This window comes from Clarias gariepinus, chromosome 3 (genome assembly GCF_024256425.1).
Source record: "Clarias gariepinus isolate MV-2021 ecotype Netherlands chromosome 3, CGAR_prim_01v2, whole genome shotgun sequence".
Taxonomy (NCBI): Eukaryota; Metazoa; Chordata; class Actinopteri; order Siluriformes; family Clariidae; genus Clarias; species Clarias gariepinus.
This window is the reverse complement of record NC_071102.1, coordinates 11,629,741-11,655,685: the sequence shown is the minus strand read 5'-3', so window position 1 is coordinate 11,655,685 and position 25,945 is coordinate 11,629,741. Positions and strand designations below refer to the sequence as shown.

Below are 25,945 nucleotides of genomic sequence, written 5' to 3'. Positions count from 1 at the left end.
CTCTAACTCACTCATCTTCTATACCACTTAACCCTGTATTCAGGGTCATGGGGACCTGGAGCCTATCCCAGGAGGCTTAGGTCACAAGGTGGGGTACACCCTGGACAGGGTGCCAATTCATCGCAGGGCACACACATACACATACACACATTCGCACACTATGGGCAATTTGGAAACACCAATTAGCCTAACATGCATATCTTTGGACTGTCGGAGTAAACCGGTGTACCCGGAGGAAACCCACCAAGCACGGGAAGAACCTTTTAAATAAAATTATAGATTTTTTGGTTTGGTTGTCCAATCATTTTTGATGACTGGAATGTTACAGTAACTCGGATATAACAATTTAGATATCATTTTCATTTTCACTTTGTGTTGGTCTATCACATAAAATCCCAATAAAATACATTTACTTTGTGACTGTAATGTGAAATGGGGGTCAATGGGGGAAAATGTGGTAAAGTTCAAGGGGTATGAATATTTTAGCAATGCACTGTATGTGTGTTTTCATCCATTTATCTAGGAACCTATGTAGTCCAACTAGGGACCATGGAGACCAATGATGGTAACCATTGTAGTTATTTAAATTTTTGTGACCGTGGTTAAACCCTCCAGGCAACGTTTACACACACACACACACACACACACACACACACACACACACACTATACAGCCAATTTAGAAACGGCAATTAGCCTAATCTGCATGTCTTTAGGCGGCACGGTAGTATAGTGGTTAGCACTGTCGCCTTGAATCTACAGGGTCCAGGTTGGATTCCCAGCCAGGCTTGATTCCCATCTCTGTGTGTATGGAGTTTGCATGTTCTCCCCGTGCTTGGTGGATATCCTCTGGGTACTCCGGTTTCCTCCAACAGTCCAAAGACATGCAGAGTAGGCTAATTGGCGTTGATAAATTGCCCATAGTGTGTGAATGAGTGTGTGAATGAGTGTATGTGTGTGTGTCCTGCGATGGATTGGCACCCTGTCCAGGGTGTACCCTGCCTAGTGCCCTAAGCCTCCTGGGATAGGCTCCAGGTGCCTGTGACCCTGAATACAGGATAAAGCGGTATAGAAGATGAGTGAGTGAGTGAGTGAGTGAGTACAGGTCTTTGGACTGTTGGAGAACACCAGAGTACCCAGAGGAAAGCTACCCTTCACTGGGCCTACATACAAACTCCATGCACACAGAGGCAGGAATCAAACCCAGAGTTGACAGTGCTAACCACTACGCCACCTTGATGCCTACTTTGTGTTGGTTTATCACATCCTAATAAAATAAGTTTATCTTTGTGGTTGTACCGAAACAAAATGTGGAAAAGTAAATATATATTTTTGGAATGTATACACACATTGTGCCTGTCTAATTCCATGTAAATAGAAAAGATTTCATATATTTTTAACTTATGCTTGTATTTTCTGTTCACCTTTTTTATATTCTATATTTAAAAGAATACATTTTTATGGACTTTTAATTTGACAAAAAAGACGAATTTGCGGAAGTTAATATTGTTAGGAAGCTTTTTCTTAGTTTTTTTTCTTCCCACCCGTATTTCGTCAGGTTGCAAGCTTAGGGACCGGTTGAATTAAGGGGCGGGGTTTGTCAGAATACTGGTGGGGGAAATGACGCCGAAAGGAATGGAACGGGTAGCGAGTAAGAAAAATGGCGGAAGTCCAGCGACAGAGCCTCGGCAGAAACGCTCTCTGTCCCCGTGTATTATGGAAATCGCCTGTCCGAGTCAGGATGTTTGTGTTTATTTGTATGCTTTTAGTCGAGCCTGGACGAGCTACGACTCACTGGGTCGTTACAGAGGACGGGAAAATTCAACAACAGGTCCGGAGTGTTTGTGTTTGGTTTTTTAGCTAACGTTAGCTTCATGTTCCTTATCTAACTTGGATGAGGTGGCGAGTTAGATAGCTGGTATCGAGGTTAGGTTTAATAAATCCTAAAGAAGGCTATTATTATTATTATTATTATTATTATAAACAGCGTGAGGGTGTGTGAATTGTGTTGTAATGTTAAAGCAGCTGTTAGCTTTTGGATGACAGCTGCACTGCACTGAGAAATGCTTCTTGGTTTCCCAGAGGTCAAGTAATGTAAGGTATTTTCACAGCTTAGAAAAGTGTTTACACAAGCCTTTAGCTGATCAGATGTCTGATGTTTAGCTGGGTCATGGTGTAATCCTCATATCTGATCACTTGAGCCATCACTGACCCCTCACCATGCTTACTAGATACCTTCAATCCTGAGTTAAAACCTGATTGCATTGTGATAGTGATTTCAGCTTTTTAAAAATGACTTCGTATGTAAAGTAACTGCGCCCTTCCTCCTTTCTGGCCGTGACTCATTTGCTCATTTGCTTGCAGGTGGATTCGCCGCTTAACCTGAAACACCCACATCATCTAGTCCTTTTCATGCAGCAGGAGACTCGCGTCAACTACCTCAAGAAATTAGAGGTGATGTTCAGACACAAAATATCCGACCGTTGCGCTGTAAGGTTCCACCCTCCTGTGATCCAAAACTCGACATGGCTTAATGTTAAAGGTGTAACGTTGTAATATTTTGCATGTTTAATTCTTACTAGTCAAACCGGGACGTCTGATTGTGTGGAATAACAGAACACCATTGTTATTAGTCTTTCAGCTGAACCTGTTAAAGGGTCTCCACAATTGATCATCCGATCCACACACAACTTGGCACAGCTTTTACCCTTTTTGATGCAACTGTCCCATTTTTGTTTTAATTTGGGGATTGGGTCCGGTACTGGTTTAAGCATTCGGGGGAAATTTAACCCGGGCCTTCCGCATGGCAGGCGAGAAACCTACCCCTGAGCCACAAAATAACAGAACACAGTTATGAGAGTAAAAACTACTTTTATTCTCTTAATTAGGGGTACTGAATTAAAATTTAGGAAGGTCCAGTCAATAACACTTTCTTTTCTTTGCCAAAGTCCAAATTTCGTGGTTGTTTCAGGTTTCAGATTTATATGTATGTATATGCAGTCATTGTCTGTACACCAATTGAAAATTTCCACAGCATTTTATTAATGATTGTACATTTTCAGTAACTATGTTAAACATATGGGCAATTTCAACTTTGATGGCCTTGTATATTTCCTTGTATTTGTATGGGATATAATACAAGCAAACAATCTTTATTCAGTCTTTCGTGAATCTTTATTTGCACGCTGCTGGGCTGTAAATGTGAAGTGACTTTGGTTGCTCTGTCATACTGCACTCTCAGTTTAAGTATTTTACTCGTCCTCACTCATGTTTTATTTCATAGTGGCGCTTTACATTACTGTTTTGTTTATTTATTTATTTTTTATGCCACAGTTTTGGAACATTTGCCGTAACCAACACGGTTTTTAAACTGTCTACACGATAAACTATTGCGTTGATTTGCTCTGTTGAGTGATGCATATAGCCACACCCACCTCGAGGGGAAAAGCGCAAAATGATTGGTATATTGATTATTCTTATTTATCAGAAAGGCATCAGGGTCCAGACCATTTAGTAATGCCTGGTCTCTATAATCTCGTGCCACACTAATGCATTTAGCCCACTGTTTCATTCATGCTTGGATACCATTAAGGTAGAACATTTTCTCAGATTAGACGTTCTTCTCTTTGAATGTTCACATGAACGACTGCAGTCTCTTCAAATTTATCTCAGCAAAATTCTAAGACGTCCTTCATGACGACTTCACTGAGGTAAAAAAAAAGAAGACTGCTCTTTTGGTGCACGCTTCAGCGTTAGGTCATCCTAGCATACCGTCATGTTGAAATGCAGAATTATTGTGCAATATGAGATGGTACATTTGGTAATATAGTTTACTCTGTATAAACGTCACTGGAAGTTCTTACAGTTTAAGATCACATAGGAACATATCGCACAAACATATGAGCTTTTAGTGTAGGTACTTAGTATTCCAGATTAGGAGTAAAACTGCTGCTTCTGTGAGGAGTCAGCTCAGGGGCTTGGATCAGGCATGTCCTAGTGGACGGAGACTCAGGGACAGACCCCCTAGATCAAGATGTAAGATTAAATACTGTTTGAGATGTAAGATTAAATACTTGATTATAGTGTTTTGTGACTGTTCTGGAAATCCCACAAAATGTTTCTATATTGTAAGACCAGTGAGTACAGCTGACCTGTACTGTTTTGTGCATTTAATTTTTATGAGGATGTCAAGCCAGGACTGTGCAAAATAACAGATCACAATTATGAGAGTAAAAGCTATCTTTATTTAATTGCTATATAATCCTCTGCTACACTAATGCACTTATCCCAGCTTTTCACTAGTGTCTGAATCCCATCAAGGTACGGCCTTCTTTAAAATGTTTGCAGCATTCTGATGCTTTACTGCGGATAAGCGTCTCATCACTGTACTGTGGTGTAAATGTATTTTCTGTAAATGTAATTGACAAGGCCCATTTTGATGCGAATGCCACTTGTATGTTTAAGGTGCATGTGTAGAATATCTACAACTACAAGTAGAGAATAACACTTTCTCTGGCTGAGGGATGATCTGAGATGGTTGACTTATTTGGACCTAAATGCACTGTTGAACCTTCTAACTCTGAGGTCACTGCAAGTCATTTCATGTTGATTAAAAATACACTCTCACACATTGTTTTGTGTCTTTTAACAGAAACAGCTAGTTGCTCAAAAAATTCACATAGAAGAGAACGAAGACCGTGACACCGGATTAGAACAACGTCACTATAAAGAAGATGCAGACTGCATCACGGCTAAAGTTCCTCTCGGGGATCTGGACCTCTACGATGGCACGTTTATATCCCTGGAGAGCAAAGGCATAAAGTAAAGCAGTTTTGAGGTGTAATTCATGCTGTCTGGCGGTTTGTTTGTGACACTGTGATATAATATGCATTTATTTCGCTTCACGCACTTTTGCTCCGCAGTCCTGAAGATTATGTGGATTACGTGTCACCTTTACCTTCAGACCTGGAAAAGCCTGATTGTGCAGAGGTTCTAGAACTCCCCTACAGCATTCATGCATACCAGCATTTAAGGGTAATAAAAAAAATAAATTAAGCATTACTTTAATAAAACATGTTTTTTAGTGATTGTTTCAGTGCTCACTATATTTTCATTGTTTCTGTGAAATGTTAGTGCCTGTGTAATGTCAGGCAGATTGAAGCTCTGCTACACCAGTTTTTTTACGTAAAGATAAAAAGAGTTAATTTCCAACTGCTTTCCTTTCAGAACATAGTCAGTTGTTATTGTGATATGAAACCACTTACCAAACCGAGAGTAGAGCAAAATGTTGATGCGTACAGATATTCATTAATAATACATTTGTAATGACATTGAAATAAAAAATAATAATAATATGCACGCTGTCCTGGGTGTTCCCTTTAACAATCCCTATACATGCCCTTTATTGATTTGCTCATTTCGGTTTATCTTTCAGGGTGTGCAGGAGAAAATAAACCTTACGTCACCTTTGCTGTCAAAGGATGATCCCATCTTCGATTCTTTAATTCATAAACTGGGTCATCGCATGGATGAGATTGGCCACAGAATACACCAGGGTCTCCTGAGGGTGAGGATGAGACAATACAAATAAAGCAGCAATTTTTGTATATATTTTTTTCTTTTTCGCCTATACGTATTTTTGGTTTCTTTTATGCTCAGAATTCCTCCTCCTGGGTGCTTTACAATCTGGCCTCCTTCTACTGGCGTATGAAGAATGAGCCAAGGAAAGCCGTGGACTGTGTCATCCGCGCGCTGCATTACTCTCCCAGGTACAAGACGAATCCCACTGTTGGGATTATGTACAGCACGAATAATCATAAACCTCGGGTCAGTTTTAGTGGATGATTCAACATATTATCACTTGATACACTGTACTGGGTCATCATGATGATGCTGCTGCTCTAACAATAGACCTGTATGTCATAAATCATCACGATCAGGGCTTGTGTAGGAAATGAGCTCACGTACGTAGACTCTCAGATAAATAGCAGCAACAGAAATGACACTTTATAAGGCGATGAAGAGGAGTTTGGAGCTGTTCCTGGCTGAGGAAAGGGAGTGAATGCCAATTCTTCAAAGTGTGTATTATGTAATAAGAATACAGGAAGCTGCAATTCATCAGCTATTTCTCTCTTTGCCATGTCTCTCTTTGCCCCGTCATTATAGAACTTTTAATAAGACCGTCTCTCTGCCGCCACAAGTCAACACTCTGCCTTACTTTTAAATCCCACATTTAGTTTAAATTCTGTCGTTGCTGCTACTCTGCAAGGTTTGTTTATACAATACGTGGTTTTGTCTGCAGCAGCAAAATCAAGCCTAAACTGTTGTGAGGTTAAACCAGGCTCTAGACACCAGATTGTTTTTGCCCTTCCGTGACACACCGGCTAAACATTTGACTTAAATTTGCATGTCTTTGCATCATGTACATTTTTTTTTTTTATTAATTTTTTTTTTCAGGCAGCACAAGGATGTAGCCCTTGTCAACTTGGCGAATATCCTCCACCGAGCTCACTTCTCAGCAGATGCAGCCATCTTGGCTCACGCAGCCCTGGACCAGACTACTGATCTGTTTACTAGCCACTACACACTTGGCAACATCTATGCCGTAAGTGCCAAATGCGAGTAACTCTTTTATGGTGGTCACGTGTAAACACTTCGAATTGCCGGTTTATGAACATATTTTCTCATTCTCTCCTTGGCTTTATTAGATGTTGGGGGAGTACAATCACTCAGTGCTCTGCTACGAGCAGGCCCTACAGGCGCAGCCAGGCTTCGAGCAAGCTCTGAGGAGGAAGCACGCCGTCCTGTGTCAGCAGAAGCTCGAGCAGCGGCTTGAGGCTCAGCACCGGTGAGACAGAGGGAGGAATGTATTAATGAAAAAATATATATATCTATATTTTAATTTGGTATCCTACAGTATGTGGTAGGAGTGAATTACTTGCTAAGTTTGTTTAGAAATAATACTTTATTTAATTATAATACTTTGTTTAATTCTCTAATGTTTAATTCTCTGTGACTTTTAGCTTCTCACTTTAACGAAAATGCGACAATAATCAACATGAGCAGTACAAGAAAAGATTGTTTTATTGTCATAATGTACTAGTAAGCACTTTCTTACTTTTGGCTCACAAGGTAATTGTTCAGTGTTTGGAACTTATGGCCTAATCCGTATGAGCTGTGTATGTTTCCAAGGCAGAATAACAAGATACTTGCCAGCACAACAAAATGTTGGTATTTCAAGACCAAAATTATTGCTGTTCTGCAACTATGAGCTAGTCTTGCATGATTTAGGATTTAGTTATGCCATTATTTTGTCACCATGGCAACCATTCAAGTAAATTCAATTATTTACAAGAGCACCAGTAAAATAATATAAAAATTGTGGATAATGAAATGATGGTTTAAAGATTGTTAAAATTGTTATTGTTCACAATATATTTTTTACTTCATGTAATTTTAATGTCCTTTAACTCATATGTGTTGTAAGTATCTGTTTAACTCGTATAACTGTTAGGTTATTCAACTGTTGGAAGTAATGACCAGATTTTCAAAGTTTCCCTCAAACTGCTGGAAAAATCTGAGTGGATTGCTGGGTCAGTCAACAGAGAACACTTTCCTACTTCCAAGAGGAAATTAGAAGCAGACTCCGTTGTCCCGTGTACTGGAGTTGGTGTAAGTGGTCCGTTTCATTCTGCAGGTCTCTTCAGCGCACTCTGAACGAGTTAAAGGAGTACCAGAAGCAGCACGATCATTACCTGCGGCAGCAGAGCATGCTGGACAAACACAAGCTGATCCAGGAAGAACAGATTCTACGCAACATCATCCATGAGACACAGATGGCCAAAGAGGCACAGCTTGGTGAGACAGACTGCCATTGGCAGAGTCCAGATATGTATATATGTACCCACATGAATGTTTTCAATCAGCAATATTACACGTTAGTAAACAGTAAGGAGCTTGATTACATAGGAGTGTCAGGTGTTATCTGTTTGTGTCCGTGCTCTTATTTGACAGACAACCTAATGATGATTATGTTTCCGTATTTTTAATCAGGTAACCACCAGATGTGTCACCTGGGGCAGCAGCAGTACAGCCTGTCCTGTCCGTTTGATTTACCCGTCCGCTATCATCGGGGGGATTTGTTTGAGAATGTCCACTACATTCAGGTTGGACTGAGTAAACCTATTTTTGGCTAATTTTGCACAGCAGTACTCAAATATGTGCAGCATACCTCTATTGAGATTTGTTCATTGTTCCGTGTGGTGTTTTTATGTTTTTATTCCTGGCTCATCAAGTGTTTGGAGTTTAAATAAAACAATAACGGATTAACCCTAAGGTATAATGATGTGCAAAAATCTATGCAGATTAATGTGAACAAAAAAAATTAGCTTGTGTTACAGGTAGGCAAATTTAGGGTTAAAACAAACAAACAAAAAAAAAACAACGTTGCTGCACACATGAATGAATAATTGAATGAATGTTTTTTATACATTAAAAAGAAGCAGTCCAAAGCTGTATTTACAATACTGTGCAAAAATCATAAAATTTTTTTGTTATACATCTTTATTTTATGACCTCATTGTTAAGTCAGTACAGAAAAAAATCTGATTGTTTAATGCTTTTTATAGCATCATTTTGACAATATATATATATATATATATATATATATATATATATATATAATATGAATTTTTTTGGCGGGGAAGACATCCTAGCTGTACCGCAGTTATTTGCATAAGCCTAGGACTATTGTGCAGTACTGAATACACATTGCAGATTTGTCCAGTGCACCAATCATGTGGCAGCAGCACACAAAATTATGCAGACGCTGATGTCAAGCTATAGGTGGTGTTTATAGAAAACATCAGAAGGGCTGTGTGATCTCAGTGACTTTGACCCTGGCATGGTTATAGTGTCTAACTGATTTTCCATAGTTTAAATTCCACCGTTTATTTAATACCAGGTGGTTGCCAAGTCTAACAGCATTCTTTGAATAGACACTGATTCTTAGCTGAAGTTAGCCTTCACTGTCTGTATTAGTATTGAAGACCCAAAACCGGTCTCAGAAAATCTTGCCGATGTGTCTTTGTGTCTGTGTAACTGTTATGAACAGTGCTACTAATGCTACTAATAAGATAGTTGCTCAATGAAAACAAAAACCTGCACCAATAGATGTTAATCCAGATAGCTAAACTGAATATTTTCACTGGGATTATTTAATATTTAATATTTTCACCGCGTAAATTTCGTATTTTTAAGACAAAGCTTAATCTTTGTCCGATCTACTTTTTTCAATTTCTCATTTCCCTCTGTGATTCAGTCTCCGATTACTAAACAGGAAGTGTATTTGGCTGACGACGAAAGAAGAACAACTTTGTGTAAACAAGGCATAAGATACTCCGCCCTACAAACTTTTATGTCTTTGTATTAATAAGTTAGGCAGAGAGTTCTGCTGTCCAAACAAACAAGCAGTTTGTTTGTGGGCTTCAACCTGAAATAATAATATAACTAATACATTAAAACTGATCAGCCTTTTTTTAGCTTTAACCTTTGAACTATTTCTATACACACTTTTCCCGTCAACAAAGGGTTCCTCCGCTAGTTGTATATAACGGGAACAAATCCTGTCAGATTAACTGTTTAAAACATTTCAAACATGTTGGATGGTTGAATAATCATGTGTTTATTTTGTGTATTCTTGCAGTTTGGTGAGGAGGTGTCCGTAGCCAGCAGCGTGGCATTGGTGTCCGAGCCGAGCACGAACGAGAGCCGAAGCCCACAGCCATACTTCACTGTGTCTGGAGGAGACGTCCTAGCAGCACACTGGTTCAAGGAGTCCTCTAATGCTGTAAGGTTTTTGTCTTTTGCTTTACATCTTGTTCTGTCTTACTGTTCTGTGTTATACTGTTGAGTCGAGTCTGAACATGTGTGGGTGAAGTTTCTTTTATTAGTATTGTTAATGTAGGTTTTAGCTAAAGTTTTTTCTTTAATCTTAAATAGGAAACCCATAGTATGCTGTGGCCAAGAAGTTCAGAGTGTGCTCAGCGGTTTCCCTCCGTTCCCTCTGCTGACCTGCTGCCCACCTTCTTTCTTCCCCCAGAGAGCCACGGCCTCAGGTGAGACTGACAAATGCACTCGCACTCGTGGTTCAGCAGACCAGTATTACTGCCCACACTTAACCTGGAATAAGTGACCAATTGTAACACACACCCACACTACCAGTTAAAAGTTTAAACACACCTTCTAATAACATTGTCTTGCGTGATTTTTTTATTTTTTATTTAAACAATGGCGAAGGCGTCCAACATCTGCAATAATCTCCTTCGAACAATTGATATTAAGATATCACCGCATTCTTCTGCTCTGTAAAGCCTTCATAACGGCTCTAATCTGAGGTGTTGTTTGTTAATTTGTGATTTTTGGAGCTGGTAACGCTAAATGAACTTCTCCTCTGCAGCATGTACAGTAAGTTTTGGTCTTGGTTTCCTGGGATGCTTTCCATGAGAGCCAGTTTCATCATGGTGCTTGATGGGTTTTGAAAATGTACTTGTAATAACTAATCCAGAAAGTCTGACCTTCCTGTCTTAAAATAAAAACTCGTTGTTGTTGCATAATTGCATAATTCCATGTTATTTTATAGTTTGGAAATCTCCTGTATTGTTTTAGAATGTAAAAAAACAATCACTAAACAACAACAACAAAAAATTGCATTAGAAGGTGTGTCCAGGTTTTTGACTAGTAGTCTTGATATAAGTTGCAAAGCAAAATGCACAAAACATAGTCTGATGGTGTACTGTATAACCAGTTCTGTTGCGAGAAAAATAAAAACTATATCACTTTTATTCTGTAATCCTAAATCATGAACTGCATGTTCGCTTTTCTAGTTTTAATATTGAGAATTTTGCATTTTGAAACATGACCCAAGAAGCTCATTCTCATGCTTTCTGCAACTGCTCTGTTCAGGGGAAAAAGTAGCCTGTATATGAACAGAAGTCCTCCAGTCTCTGTCGAGACCCCTGACTGCAGTTTAAAAGCTCAACCCTTACCTGGTGACCCTCTGACCTCTGTAGCCTGGGCCTTGCTGGGGAAACAACGGCCTGACCTGTATGCTACTCAGGTTTGTTTGGTCTTTCTTCTTTATTTACTCACATGCCTAAAACTTATCTGATGAAAAACTACTGTTTTAGGTATAAAACATCTCAATCAATTTAAGAAAGTGGAGGCTGAAATCGTACATCAAAACCGGGTCAAAAAAATGTCAAAAATAGGTCAATTAGGAGCAGAGGACAAGAGTAACCCATTTGCAGAAGAATTATTCAAAGCCAGTTATCGTATTTGTTGTTTTTATCTTTTCAGATTTAATTAATGTAGAAAAACTCTGTACAGAGATACTGTATGCACTGAGAATTAAGCTTTTTCCTTTGCACAAGATACTTTTAAGGCAGGGTTAAATTTTATAAACAACTGAAGCATGGTGGGAAGAATTGTTCAGAACAGATTATCACCTGAAAAAAAAAAAAACACCCATGGAGTTATGCCAGCTCCAGGTGTAAAATAAATTCTGTCTAAAGAAGGAGTTCCTTCTGATTTTCATTTATGTTTTAATAAGGTACATAAATAAATTAAATACCACGAATCCTGTTTAGTGTTGCAAAGCGCTGCATAAAAGTATGCACATACTGTAGATGCAAATTTTATGTAAGATAATTTTTTTTTAGGATAACTATATGCATTTAATCTTTTCTGTGGAATAATTATATATCCTCAGCCATGCTGTTATATTTACATACACCGCAGCACAGATATGTGCTTTACGAGTGAGGTTTCACATGCGATTAAATCAACATTAAATTAATACAAGTGTTTTTGTTTGTTTGCGTGTGCTTGTTGATTTGTAGGAACTGCTGAAGCGTAGTGACGGTTGGACTATGGAACAAACGGGTGCAATGATAGCAAGTACTTTGGAAAAGGTAAGAATGAACAACTGCTTGTAATGATGATAAAATGTGCTGTCATGACCTCATTTTTGTTCCACATTAGCAGGTGTTAGGAAAAATACTGACTGGACAGCAAATTTCTGCTCTAGAAAAGAAACGCTTCAAAAAATAAATACAGGCAAACTATTTAAAGATCAGCTGAATCAGGATGAATGCAAGACTTTGTCCAATAGTTTGAGTCGGGTTTGAAGCTTGTTTCCTCCTCTCTGTGTGTGTGTGTGTGTGTGTGTGTGTGTGTGTGTGTGTGTGTGCGTGTGTGCGTGTGTGCGCGCGCGCGTGTAGATGAATGTACCTCGGTGGCTGGTTCAGAACGAGGCTGGGCTCTTTTGGAGAGCTCAGGGAAACGGGACCCGAGCTCTGCAGTGTCTGCGCCAGGCCCTGCACTCAGCTCCACCTCAGCACAAAAACGTGCCACTAGTTAACACGGCCAACCTTCTACTCCACTATGGCCTGCACCACGAAGCCCAGGAGCTCCTGCAGCAGGCCATGGAGATCAATAACTCAGAGGTACACCAGACATATCACTTCCCTTAGGATCTAACCAACATTCATGACCATCAATCACAGCATTTCTGCTTAGTATATGGCTCTTTACACATAAAAAATATGTTTATTCATGCTTAGTGAAAAAGATTATCAAATATCTATCTATACAAGTAGTGCCCGAGTTACAATGTTTCGAGTTACGAAACTTCTGCTGACACAAACAGATCATTTTTTCTACTTTTGGTTCAATCATGGAAGTAGTTGCATGTCTTGTACAAAAACGAATAGACACTGCAGTGCACCAAATACCAATATTTACAATTATATACAGGTACAATGTTTTTAGTGTGTAATTGAAAGTATAAAAAGGGTAATGTCCAGTCTGTTGTCTGAGATTCATTTCCTTAGGTGAGCTTATGGTTTTTGGCCATATGATGGCAGTGTGGGTAAAAGGCACAGACTTAGTCAAGCGGATTGGTATGATTTACTTTGTATATTCGTGCCAAAGGTGTATAAGACTCACTTTGTCAGACTTAAGAACAAATCAGACTTATGAACAGAACTCATTTGTAAGTCGGTAAATACCTGTACATAAAACAAATATCTACAGTGGGATGCATAAGTTTGGGCAGCCTTGTTAATCTTCATGATTTTCCTGTATAAATCTTTGTTTGTTGCGATAAAAAAAATCAGTTAAATATATCTTATAGGGGATACACACAGTGATATTTGAGAAGTGAAATAAAGTTTATAGGATTTACAGAAAGTGTGCGAAAATTGTTTAAACAAAATTAGGCAGGTGCATACATTTGGGCACTGTTGTCATTTTATTAATTCCAAAACCTTTAGAACTAATTATTGGAACTCAAATTGCTTGGTATGCTCAGTGACCCCAGACCTCCATACACAGGTGAATCCAATTATGAGAGAGTTTTTAAGGGGAGCAATTGTAAGATTCCCACCTCTTTAAATATTCTCTGAAAAGTAGCAACATGGGTGGTCTCAAAACAACTCTCAAATGACCTGAAAACAAAGATTGTTCACCATCAAGGTTTAGGGGAAGGATACCGAAAGCTGTCTCAGGGATTTTAGCTGTCTGTTTCCACAGTTAGGGACATAAGAAGGGGATGGAAGACCACAGGCACATTTCAAGTTAATGCTCGAAGTGGCAGACCAAGAAAAATCTTGGATAAACAGAAGTGACGCACCAAACCTACAACATCATCTTGCTGCAAACGGAGTCATTCTGCATCGTTCAACTATTCGGCGCACTTTACACAAGGAGATGCTGTATGCGAGAGTGATGCAGAGGAAGCCTTTTCTCCGCCCACAGCACAAACAGAGCTGCTTGAGGTATACTCAAGCACATTTGGACAAGCCAGCTTCATTTTGGAATAAGGTGCTGTGGACTGATGAAACTAAAATTGAGTTATTTGGGCATAACAAGGTGCGTTATGCATTGAGGAAAAAGAAGACAACATTCCAAGAAAAACACCTGCTACCTACAGTAAAATATGGTGGTGGTTCCATCTACTGTGGGGCTGTGTGGCCAGTTCAAGGACTTTGAGGTACGCATGGATTCCACTCAATATCAGCAGATTCTGGAGACCAATGTCCAGGGATCAGTGACAAAGCTGAAGCTGTGCCGGGGCTGGACCTTTTAACAAGACAACGACCCTATACACTGCTCAAAATCTAATGAGACATCCATGCAGAGGAACAAGTACAATGTTCTGGCCATTTCAGTTCCCGGACCTGAATATAATTGAAAATCTGTGGTGTGAGTTAAAGAGAGCTGTCCATGCTCAGAAGCCATCAAACCTGAATGAACTAGAGATGTTTTGTAAAGAGGAATGGTCCAAAATACCTTCAACCATAATTCAAACGCTTACTGGAAGCTATAGGAAGCGTTTAAAGGCTGTTATTCCTGCAAAAGGAGGATCTACTAAATATTGAGTTCATTTCTTTGTTTGTGGTGCCCAAATTTATGCACCTGCCTCATTTTGTTCTTACAGTCAATGTATATTTTTAGCAGAGAAACAAAATAATCATCTCACAGTGATGTCTGAAGGGTTTTTACAAACTGTCAGTTGCATGCACATAAATTTTTATTTATTTATTTTTTAACACCATTGTTATTCTATAACTTTTATTACTGTTTGGTAAAGATAGTTTACTGCTTTTTTTTTTTTTTTTTTAAATGCCTTTCCTGTTCACTCATCTCATTAAGCCTCACACGCTGCTGAGCATGGTGAGCGTACAGCTCTCTCGGGGGAACCTGACTGGTGCATTGACCCAGTTCCGGCATGCCCTGTCCCTGAGTGGCAGCTGCGTCCAGTGCCGTGCCAGCTTGCCTCTGCTGCGCTGCCTGCAGTTCTACCCTTTCCTTTACAAGCTCCAGCACCATCCCTGTCCACGTGAGTTGTGCCATGAGCAGTCGTTCCAATTGTCTGAAGGAATTGTTCAAAAATAGGGGTAATTTGATTATTTAGTCAGTAGAAACATCTGTGATAATGAAACATCTATCATTAAATTTGCAGTATTGTTAATAAACTTATTAAAATAGTGTTTAGGTTTTACACATTTTTTTACCATGATAAGGTGAAGTTTATATTAACCTTTTAAGTTTACCCCAGACTTCTACCATATTGCACCAGCCTCCTTTCCCTGTCTTGCAGGCTCTTTGCTCCAATCCCTTGAGTTTCACCCTTAGTTGTGTTGTGGGTCGAGATCTTTTAATAGCTCAGTCACTGTAATCTCTCATCTGTTTTTAGTTCTCTCTCTCCACTGCATTTTCTATTCTGGGTTTGCCTTCTCTTCCACCTCCCACTCCTTCTTTTTCTTTTTTTTTTTCTTTCCTCTCTGCTTCCCCTGTAGTTCAGCACTCTTCCCCCCCTGACACAGTTTCCCATCAAGCCGAAGGGCTTTGAAGACTAGAGATCTTGCACTCAATAATTCAACAGGCTGAAAATAAGTCATACTTTGTTTAGAGACTCTGCAAAAAAAATTATATATATATATATATATATATATATATATATATATATATATACAGTGGTGTGAAAAACTATTTGCCCCCTTCCTGATTTCTTATTCTTTTGCATGTTTGTCACACTTAAATGTTTCTGCTCATCAAAAACCGTTAACTATTAGTCAAAGATAACATAATTGAACACAAAATGCAGTTTTTAAATGAAGATTATGTTATTAAGGGAGAAAAAAAACTCCAAATCTACATGGCCCTGTGTGAAAAAGTAATTGCCCCCCCTTGTTAAAAAATAACTTAACTGTGGTTTATCACAGTTAAAAGTTCAATTTCTGTAGTCACCCCCAGGCCTGATTACTGCCACACCTGTTTCAATCAAAAAATCACTTAAATAGGAGCTACCTGACACAGAGAAGTAGACCAAAAGCACCTCAAAAGCTAGACATTATGCCAAGATCCAAAGAAATTCAGAAAAAAATGAGAACAAAAGTAATTGAGATCTATCAGGCTGGTAAAGGTTATAAAGCCATTTCCAAAGCCTTGGGACTCCAGCGAACCACAGTGAGAGCCATCATCCAAAAATGGCAAAAACATGGAACAGTGGTGAACCTTCCCAGGAGTGGCCAGCCGACCAAAATTACCCCAAGAGCGCAGAGACAACTCATCCGAGAGGCCACAAAAGACCCCAGGACAACAACTAAAGAACTGCAGGCCTCACTTGCCTCAATTAAGGTCAGTGTTCACGACTCCACCAAAAGAAAGAGACTGGGCAAAAACGGCCTGCATGGCAGATTTCCAAGGCGCAAACCACTTAAGCAAAAAGAACATTAAGGCTCGTCTCAATTTTGCTAAAAAACATCTCAATGATTGCCAAGACTTTTGGGAAAATACCTTGTGGACCGACGAGACAAAAGTTTAATTTTTTGGAAGGTGCGTGTCCCGTTACATCTGGCGTAAAAGTAACACAGCATTTCAGAAAAAGAACACCATACCAACAGTAAAATATGGGGGTGGTAGTGTGATGGTCTGGGGTTGTTTTGCTGCTTCAGGACCTGGAAGGCTTGCTGTGATAGATGGAACCATGAATTCTACTGTCTACCAAAAAATCCTGAAGGAGAATGTCCGGCCATCTGTTCGTCAACTCAAGTTGAAGCGATCTTGGGTGCTGCAGCAGGACAATGACCCAAAACACACCAGCAAATCCACCTCTGAATGGCTGAAGAAAAACAAAATGAAGACTTTGGAGTGGCCTAGTCAAAGTCCTGACCTGAATCCTATTGAGATGTTGTGGCATGACCTTAAAAAGGCGGTTCATGCTAGAAAACTCTCAAATAAAGCTGAATTACAACAATTCTGCAAAGATAAGTGGGCCAAAATTCCTCCAGAGCTCTGTAAAAGACTCGTTGCAAGTTATCGCAAACACTTGATTGCAGTTATTGCTGCTAAGGGTGGCACAAACAGTTATTAGGTTCAGGGGGCAATTACTTTTTCACACAGGGCCATGTAAGTTTGGATTTTTTTTCTCCCTAAATAATAAAAACCATCATTTAAAAACTGCATTTTGTGTTTACTTGTGTTATCTTTGACTAATAGTTAAATGTGTTTGATGATCAGAAACATTTAAGTGTGACAAACATGCAAAAGAATAAGAAATCAGGAAGGGGGCAAATAGTTTTTCACACCACTGTATATATATATATATGTATATGTATGTATGTTCCACTTAAAATTGGGGAGACACATGCAGTGATATTGGTTCAGGTATTAATATACGGCTGTGGACCTGAGTGCATTTGCATTTTCAACACTCCCTTGTCAACAGCACTAAGAGGATGATTTTAACATTAATTTAGATACATTTAGAAAATCATTTGCATGCTTTGGTTTGATTAGCTTGTAGTCCAACCAAGTGCAGCCAAAGTGAAATTAGACACAACGGTGTAGTAAACTCAAAGCTCACTTTAATGGCATGTGAAAGAGTTTCAAGAGTTGTTTCATTCCTTCAAATAATTACATTCGTTTGTTTACTAAAGACAAACTGACCATAACAGGTGAGAAATGTTTATTGTCAATCCTACAGCTGTTTTCACAAATCTGAACATCGAGGTACTAATCACTGACTTTTAAGAAGTTACTAAACTCTTCTCATTTCCTGGTGTAAGATAATATCCAACAACTGATTTCCAAAATCATAGTTTTGAAATCAAATTTCATATCCTTTTCCTTATACTGTATATTGTACCAGACATTTCAATTAATAAATATTACTACTTCCCTGAATATAAAATCAGGGAAACTACAGTAAGGAAGTTGGTGACCGAGTGTGCTGTGTGTTTGGTGTACAGATGGTTCAGGTTGCGAGAGAGTAGATGACATTGAAGTGGAGGACTGGGAGTCTGAGGAAAGGCAAGAAACAGGAAACCCAGACGCCATGCCTGAACCTGCTTTAAAGGACTCGATCATGTTTGAGAGTAAGAACTTGTTTGGAGCTGTTGTTGTGCATAACAATATCATTCTCTTTCTATCTGACTCAAATTTGTGTCTTTTGCTCCCCTCTGGCTTCTGTAGAAGTAGTAGTGGACAGTAATGGCTCAGGAGAGGTGGGCCAGCAGGAGCGAGGTGAAGATAAGAAAGGAGGGCTGGAAGGAGAAGAGCAGTGGCAGTTGCATGAGGAGCTGATGGGAGCGTTGGATGTAAGCGGGAAGCGTGGAGACCTACGAGGGATCCGTGTCCTGAAAAACGACAGGGTGATGGGGGCCAGCAGTGATGGAGCCTGTTTCGGGAACTGCGAGGATGATGATGGAGCAGAATGGGTAAACATATGATTGTCAATTTTTTTTTTTAAATACCCACACCTAGCTGGGTATTTTTCTCTGCCTTTTTGTCTTTTATCCACATTGTTAAGAATCAAGCTTTTGAAATGCTTCTTCCGAAGTGTTGTCTGGACAGGGGAAGCGAAATTGACTGACCGTTAACGCTGGTTACTAGACGTTTTACATGCGTGCACATACACGTGCAGATACTTGCATATTACGTTAATGAACATAGGTGCCTAAATGTACTACGAAGCTTACCGCGGCTACATACTAAACTCCGAAAACACAGACCCCGCAGAAAGCGACTGCGGTTTAAGACAAGACCTGGTCGGACTTCTGCATGGCGGAACCGGTAATGAAGTAAGTCTAGGCTTCTGATTGGCCACCTGTTGATTAGGCACGCTCCTGACAGCACTGAACAGGAGGTTTTGCGGTTTCATGTGGACAAAGATGTCGGTATCACGTAGATCGTGTGGACAGAATTTTTTTAATATATATATATATACACGCTACCGTTCAAAAGTTTGGGTCACTTTCTAACTCCATGATCGTTTCTGATTTTTATTAATTTCTACACTGTAAAGGAATGCTGAAAGCATCCAAAAAATGCATTAATCTCCTTTGAACAGTTAATGGTGAGATGTATCTGCTACTTATGCTCTAATGACTTCATAACGCCTCTAATCTAAGGTGCTGTTAATTAGTCATTTTTCAGGCTGATAACTCTAAATGAACTTCTCGTCTGCAGCAGAGGTAGGTTTTGGTCTCGCCCTCCTGGGATGGCCTTCATGAGAGCCAGTTTCATTATGGTGCTTGTCGGATTTTGCAAATGCACTTGACAATACTGTTCTTGCAAGAACTATTACAGAAAGGCTGACCTCTGTGTCTTAAAATAACTAACTTGTTTTTGTTGTTGTTGCGTAATTAACTAATTCCATATGTTTTGAAATCCCCAGTATTGTTGTAGAATGTAGAAAATAAATAACTAAACAAAAGCAAAGAACGGTAGTGTATGTATGTATGTATGTGTGTGTATATATATATATATATATATATATATATATATATATATATATATAAAGTAAAAAACTCCTTCCTGTGGACATGTTCCTGGTGGTTGATATAAACAGCTATAATAAACACAGATTGTTCATTTAGAGCAATTTTTTTATGTTCCTTGTTTGGGGTTTGCAGATCACATTTCAGGTGAAGCGCATGCGAAAGCCCAAGGCAGAGGTTTCTGAGAGCTGGGCAGGTGAGGAGGATTCCTCTCAGAGTGACTCGTCAGTGCCACAGTCCATCCTGGAGATCAGCGGCCCCACCCTCCCTTCACCTGGACCTTCAGGTAAGTGCCATATGAATCGACTGCTTTCTTCCATGTGCGGTGTTGCAGTGTATACACAGTTTCGGGACAGGTGTGTGTGTTTTGCAGGAAGGTGGAAGGACTACAGCAATCTGGGCTGGCCAGGACCAGAGGAGTGTCAGCGCACACGGCGGGTAGACCTCACTACTGTGGCGAGCACCTGGCTGGCCGTGTCTGCCAAAAATATCGAGTATGCTTATTTATTGAATTTAGTGCACACATTTATATCTTTTAGGATGTTTTCAAAGGAGCACTTTAGTCTTAGTTCAAGGCACCTTTTAGTGTTTTGTTTCAGTTAGATGAGTCTGTTATGTGACAGCTAAAACCAGTAGCCACGAGACCCCACCTCTGCTCCATGCGTTGTACCTCCCATGCCAAACAATTTTATAAATGTTAGTTATACACCATTGCTTGCTTACTAGGATAGCATGCAGTTTGGGGCAAACCCAAGAGTTAACAGATTGTGTGTAAGTAACACCCTCCCAGTTGGTCAGAACACTGTAGTGTACGATTGCCTCCATGCTGTCAGGTAAACCGGCTCATAAGGTGTGTAAGGGCATGTGTGTTTTTTTTTTTTTTTTTTTTTTGTCATATGTTGTGCATATGCTTTTTGCTTATTATCTCTCTTTTTTCATTTGCTCTGTGTTCCCTGTGCAGCATCACAGAGCATATAGACTTTGCCACTCCACTGCAGGAGCCCGCTGCAGAACCGGTGTGCAATGCTAATCTGCCTGCCAGCATGCACACACTAGACCATCTGGGGGGAGTGGCCAACCGTGGCAGCATCCACTATACTGGGGAGAGTCAGCTTAAAGAGGTGTGTTTGTGTTTGACATTTAGGCTAATGCACGTGGTCTGTTACTAGCAGTCTATCTCACTGACATCACTGTGTATTTTGTCTCAGGTGCTGCAGAATTTGGGAAAGGATAAGTTTTTGCCGCAGTCCTTCGAGCAAGTGGGAACCCGTTTGGCCAAAGTCTTGGAAAAGGTACGACTGGGCTGGGGACGGTGTCAGAATTGACCTTTCTCAGAATATAAACTGAACCATGTGTTTGTTTTGGATTACATAATCATTAATGTGAAACATTGCCCACAAGGCAAGAGGAAACATCAGTGCACTGCTTATCTGTATGTGTTAATTGTTCAGATATTTGATTAATGAGGGTAAAATTGGTGGGTAATGTAATATAATACTGTATGGCTAATTAAAAAGCCCAGGAAGAATGCATAACAGTGTAGGTATAGTTCTTACCTACTTCTGAAAAATATATATTTCGTATAAAAATATTAATTGTGTTTAAATAGCATCATAATTTGTGATCGTAGTTTAGATTTCTCATTTTTATTGTTGGACAGAATATACAGTATAATAATGATGACTGCTATATGAGCAGCAACTTAACCTGCTGGTCCACAAAAGCTAAAACACTTTTGGTTCAGACATGTGATCTGGTTGTCTGAGGCCTTCCGGCTACTGATTTGTATTCTCTCAATTCTGAACGTTTATATTTTATTTTAATATATTTTTGCTAAAGTACACAAAATCTATCTATTATAAATTCTCATCTTGTCTACGGCTTTATCTTTGATGGACTTTACTAATGGGTGTTTATTTTTTATGTCGGCTTTGACGTTATTCATTATAGAACCAGACGTCATGGGTTCTGTCCAGCATGGCAGCACTGTACTGGAGAGTAAAGGGTCAGGGGAAGAAGGCCATAGACTGCCTGCGTCAGGCTCTAAACTCCGCTCCTCACCACATGAAGGTACCTGTGATCTAATTACTGACAAACAAACTAGTTAACAGGGTTTTTTTTTTTGGTTTTTTTTTTGTGTCAGCAGGACACTCTTCTTATTACAGTTATGGCTTAAGAGCTGATGAGCTGGATAATGGCTAGAAGCTCTTTACGGTCCGAGGTGTTCTCTTTTTTATAATATATGGATGGATATTAGTAGGGAAGGTAATCACCAAGGACCAACCCATAAGATATTATGATACCTGGGTGTCTATTTAATGTGTATTGTGGTTCTTATCAATAATCTATTATAATTCTTAATCTTTGTCAAATGCAAACGTATATATCGTTTTTTGTAGTCAGCGTTGCTATACATGTACTGCTCCGCAAAAGAATGTCTAAAACATGCATTACTAAGACAATTTTTCTAGATATCAGTGGCATATAAACAGTGGGCCTTATTTATTAATCTTTTAATAAAGTCATGTGTAAATGTTTGTGTAAATCATATGTAACAGAAGACAAGCTGATTATCTTTGCATCTGTGTGTATGTTAATGATAAACGCCATAAAACTTAAAATATAAAGATTACCTAAGCCAGTAAAGAATACATTAAAAATACATAAAAGTGATCAGTAACTTTTTTCAGTTTTAAAGTCTGTCCTCCAATTCTGTTGCACTTTTTCTTTTATCATAATTGAATGTATGATTAAGTTTTTATTCATACATTTCATCTAATTTTTTGGATTTGTTTTCTTATTCTTTCTTTATTTTTTTTATGAATGGCAATAATATAAAATGGAAAGGAAAAAAAACCTAAATAATGTTCTTTATGGCAATCCTAGTCCCTGACCTAGTGTGAGGGTGGAGTTTAGATAGAGACTCTAAAGCATGTCTGTCTGTCTCTCTGGATAAGAGTGTCTGCTAAAAACAGCAATTTAAAATTGCCATTTTTTTCCATCTATAAAAGTGCAGTAATCCATCAATCACGACAAGGTTTACATTAGTTCCTGTTCTCATATATACATTTGCGTAGGTGTAATGACTTAACTTCTTTCTAAATTTTTGGGATTTTCATGAATATTAAAGTTCCCGTGCGGATGATCGTACTAATTATTTATGCACACATTCATTAAAGTCCAGCTTGATGAATGAGGCAGTTGTGACGTTTTGTCACCAATACGATTTGATGAAAACTTTGGCAGACACTTGTAGTTAGGCAGGACTCTTCATATAAATCACTGTGTAAGCGTAAGTTTGCATTAGGGCTGTTACAGTACAATATCTTAAAAGTGTAGTGTTTACATGTGTCTAGACGTCTTCACTGCCTAGTCCGGCCATACCCGTCACTATTTTGTATCCCACAAGTAACCGTTTAAAATATTATCTTGACCATGTACAGGAATCTGGGATGGATGCACTGACAGCCTTAAAAAAAAACATCTACGCCACCTAGTGGCAAAATAATAAAAAAAACACCTGTTACAACCAATAGACCTGTAAAACCTATAACGTGTTCAAAATATTATCAATCTGTACTTTTTAAAAATCATTATTACAGCATTTGTTTTTAGATGCACAAACTCACCTAGGGTACAGATTATATCTCTGTATGTGTGTTTTTGGGTAATGGATGTAAAAATTGCAGTTTGTGTGCAAAATTAAGTAATAAGCTTTTATTGCTTTTATAATGTGATAAAAGCAATGTAATAATATCCATGGTTCAGTAAATAGTTGATTTTTTTACTAATATTCTTAATGAAAAAGGTTTAGGTGAGTTCTAAGTGTAATTGGTTTAAAATCTGGGTGTTCAGTTTAGCCGGTTGTGTATGGAGGATTCTATGATTCCTTAAAATGTGGCTCAGCCAATCATATTTTTTTATCAAGCCTATGGTTTTATAATTAAACAATATCACACTAGAATGAGTGTCTTTGTGCTGGATCTGATATTTCTAAATTATAAAACCAATCCTTATTTCTACTTATTTCGATTTAGAATATTGGCTACGTTAACTTCTGGATTTCATTTTTTTAAATCACAAATAGCATTAAATGGAAAGCTAGTGCACAATGTAGGGTGAACAATCACTTGTTCACACACACCAAGTAGTGATCTTAATTAGGTGTCACAGAGGGATTTGGGATTCAGCCTTGTTAGGAACTGCTTTTGAATGAATAGTTTTTGGTAATAGTTGCTCTCTCCTTGGTATGGGGGATCGACCTACTTTCACATGCAGTTAGTGTAATTAACAATTTTACACATTACGCTACAGATAGATCAGTGTTTTTTTGTTTTGTTTTGTTTTTCCCCAAATTAAGTGGTGTACTTGACCATGAGCAATATGCAACAGCTATATTTTATATAGAACATCTTGGAAGTATTAAAATCTAGATTGTTGAATTGTTTGTCTAAAAAGTCGCCCAAGAAATTACACCTGACTGATGCGTCTTTCACTGTCCAGATATGCATTTTAATTATCACCTGATGATGTCTTTTGTTCTGCAGGACGTTCCCCTGATCAGTCTGGCTAACATCTTCCAGAACGCCCGTCTGTGGGAGGACGCACTTACTGTGGCCCGCATGGCCGTAGAGATCGCTCCACATTTCGTCGTGAACCATTTTACACTTGCAAACGTCTACATAGCAATGGTGAGTTTTGTGCTTGACTGTCATGGACACTAACATTTCAGTAATAATCTAAATACCAGCCCAATCAGAATTAAAATGCATCACCCAAACACTTAAGCCAGAACAGTCTGACCTTATCTGAATTAATTTTCAATCAGGATAAGAAGGGTGGTGCAAACCTTCTGATAATCCATTCAACAGGTAAATATTAGCCATGTAAACACTTGATCCGGTCATGTGATCCACTGTCAAAACATGCACCCTTTTGCCAGGCACTCATGCCCAACACAGATAAAACTGCCAGGGCAAATAATGATGAACCCCTGGCTTAATTTACTTTCACAAATTTTTCTGAACACATGATGAGGGACTAGATAACAGTGTACAGTATGTTAAGGAACTTCAGTCAGTGGGCATTACTGATTTTTATCAAGCTCAAGAGGTTCTTTACTAAATGTATGATTTGGTAATATTTACATCTTTCTCATCAGGTAAGATTTAACGTTGAACTATCATTTTAGTTAAAAACGGAAACATTGCTTTAGCAGGATATTAGCGTCATTTACATTTTGTTATTAAATGTGTCAGATTCTGTCTTTCTATTCACCTGATTATCTGTGCTGTCTGATGAGTGACTGAGGTCACAGAGAACAACTGTATACCATGGAAAGCATAACATCTCTAATAGAAACATATATAACGACACCCCAGGCTCAATAACCTTCTGCATCTACTCTAAATTATCAAACGTAACACATCACATACTGTATTTTGACCATTTACTGTGTTAAACCTACTGAACATTTATTTCATTATTATGCTTCCTGAAATGCAGTGGTCACTACACAAACAGTGGCTCATCGTTAACCAGGATCAGTCTCGTCTCACGGCTGGAAGGCTGATAATAACAAATCTCTTTTCTTTTTGTCAATGGGAAACTGACAAAACGTTGTGGCATTCTTATACAGAATAACTCCCTGACATTCTGACGAAATGGCAAATTTTTTGGGTTTTCCCATCAGGTCTGCAAGAGCTTTATTCTATTAAATTCATTTTGAGGATGTTTGCTCCACATTGGGTGATGTTTCAAGGTTGAGGAAGGGAACTTTTGCTTCTATTTCTGACCGGTAACCTTTTGCAGGAGGAACTCTCTCCCACTAGCACTTTGGACTTTAGTTCCCTGGGGCTTTGACTGAGGAAGAGGCACTGATGTTCTTGAATTTCACTAGTAAAACATTTAACCAATCACAGATCAGACTGAATTCTTGTGACCAATCTTAATGAAGATGAAGAAGATCAAAAAAGACAGGAAGCCTAACCTTACCTCAGAGATGGAGAAAAATATGTCTTCTCTTATGTTTCTGACAGATTAAACACTTCACCCTGGGCAGAACCATTTTGTGATCATAAGAAAGTTACAGTATATTAAACGATTTCAGTGTAGCTATGGATAGAATAAGTTTCTTACCTTCCTCACAAATGTACTGCTTTCTTTCCTGCTTTTACAGGAGGAGTTTGAGAAAGCCATGCACTGGTATGAATCCACTTTAAAGCTCCAGCCAGAGTTCGGACCTGCCAAAGACCGTCTTCATACCATCCAGTGCTACCTTCTGACTAAGAGGGACAGGCGAGCTCCATAGAAAGACATGCACAAACACAAACAAATATGCACATGCACAGGCAAAGGCAAATACATACATACACATGCATTTACATACATGAAGCTATAGACAGTCCTTTACTGTCTGGGTTTATTTTTCAAACTAATATTTTCCAGGGCTTCAGTTATACAGTGCAGTATCTGATCAAAATCTTGTTTTCCAATGTTAAAGAAAGGGTTCTTGTAATCAACAGATCCCTTTTTTAAAAGGAATATATTTATTTTATGGTGTCAGGGTTTATGTAAAGTTGTTTCCACAGTATTGTTTTTTTT

At 38.8% G+C, this 25,945-nt stretch overlaps 1 protein-coding gene across 1 annotated transcript; it reads left to right on the top strand.

Moving 5' to 3' along the window:
• Window positions 1-1,642: 1,642 nt before the first annotated feature.
• ttc17 (tetratricopeptide repeat domain 17) lies at window positions 1,643-25,945 on the top strand. Its single transcript, XM_053492734.1, has 25 exons — window positions 1,643-1,830; window positions 2,364-2,453; window positions 4,651-4,820; window positions 4,922-5,033; window positions 5,434-5,565; window positions 5,658-5,767; window positions 6,456-6,603; window positions 6,707-6,846; window positions 7,696-7,856; window positions 8,052-8,164; window positions 9,703-9,846; window positions 9,999-10,114; window positions 10,962-11,115; window positions 11,897-11,968; window positions 12,278-12,502; window positions 14,712-14,898; window positions 17,813-17,938; window positions 18,036-18,280; window positions 19,478-19,628; window positions 19,716-19,836; window positions 20,304-20,463; window positions 20,551-20,634; window positions 21,293-21,412; window positions 23,890-24,033; window positions 25,521-25,945. Exons 1-25 carry the CDS (start codon window positions 1,660-1,662, stop codon window positions 25,650-25,652), a joined length of 3,528 nt encoding a protein of 1,175 aa, XP_053348709.1. The 5' UTR covers window positions 1,643-1,659; the 3' UTR covers window positions 25,653-25,945.

Coding starts and splice junctions, on each gene's coding strand:
- ttc17 (XM_053492734.1), top strand. CDS start 1,660: ATGGCGGAAGTCCAGCGACAGAGCCTCGGCAGAAACGCTCTCTGTCCC. Junction 6,847..7,695: donor CGGCTTGAGGCTCAGCACCG/GTGAGACAGAGG, acceptor TTCATTCTGCAG/GTCTCTTCAGCGCACTCTGA. Junction 12,503..14,711: donor TGGAGATCAATAACTCAGAG/GTACACCAGACA, acceptor CATCTCATTAAG/CCTCACACGCTGCTGAGCAT.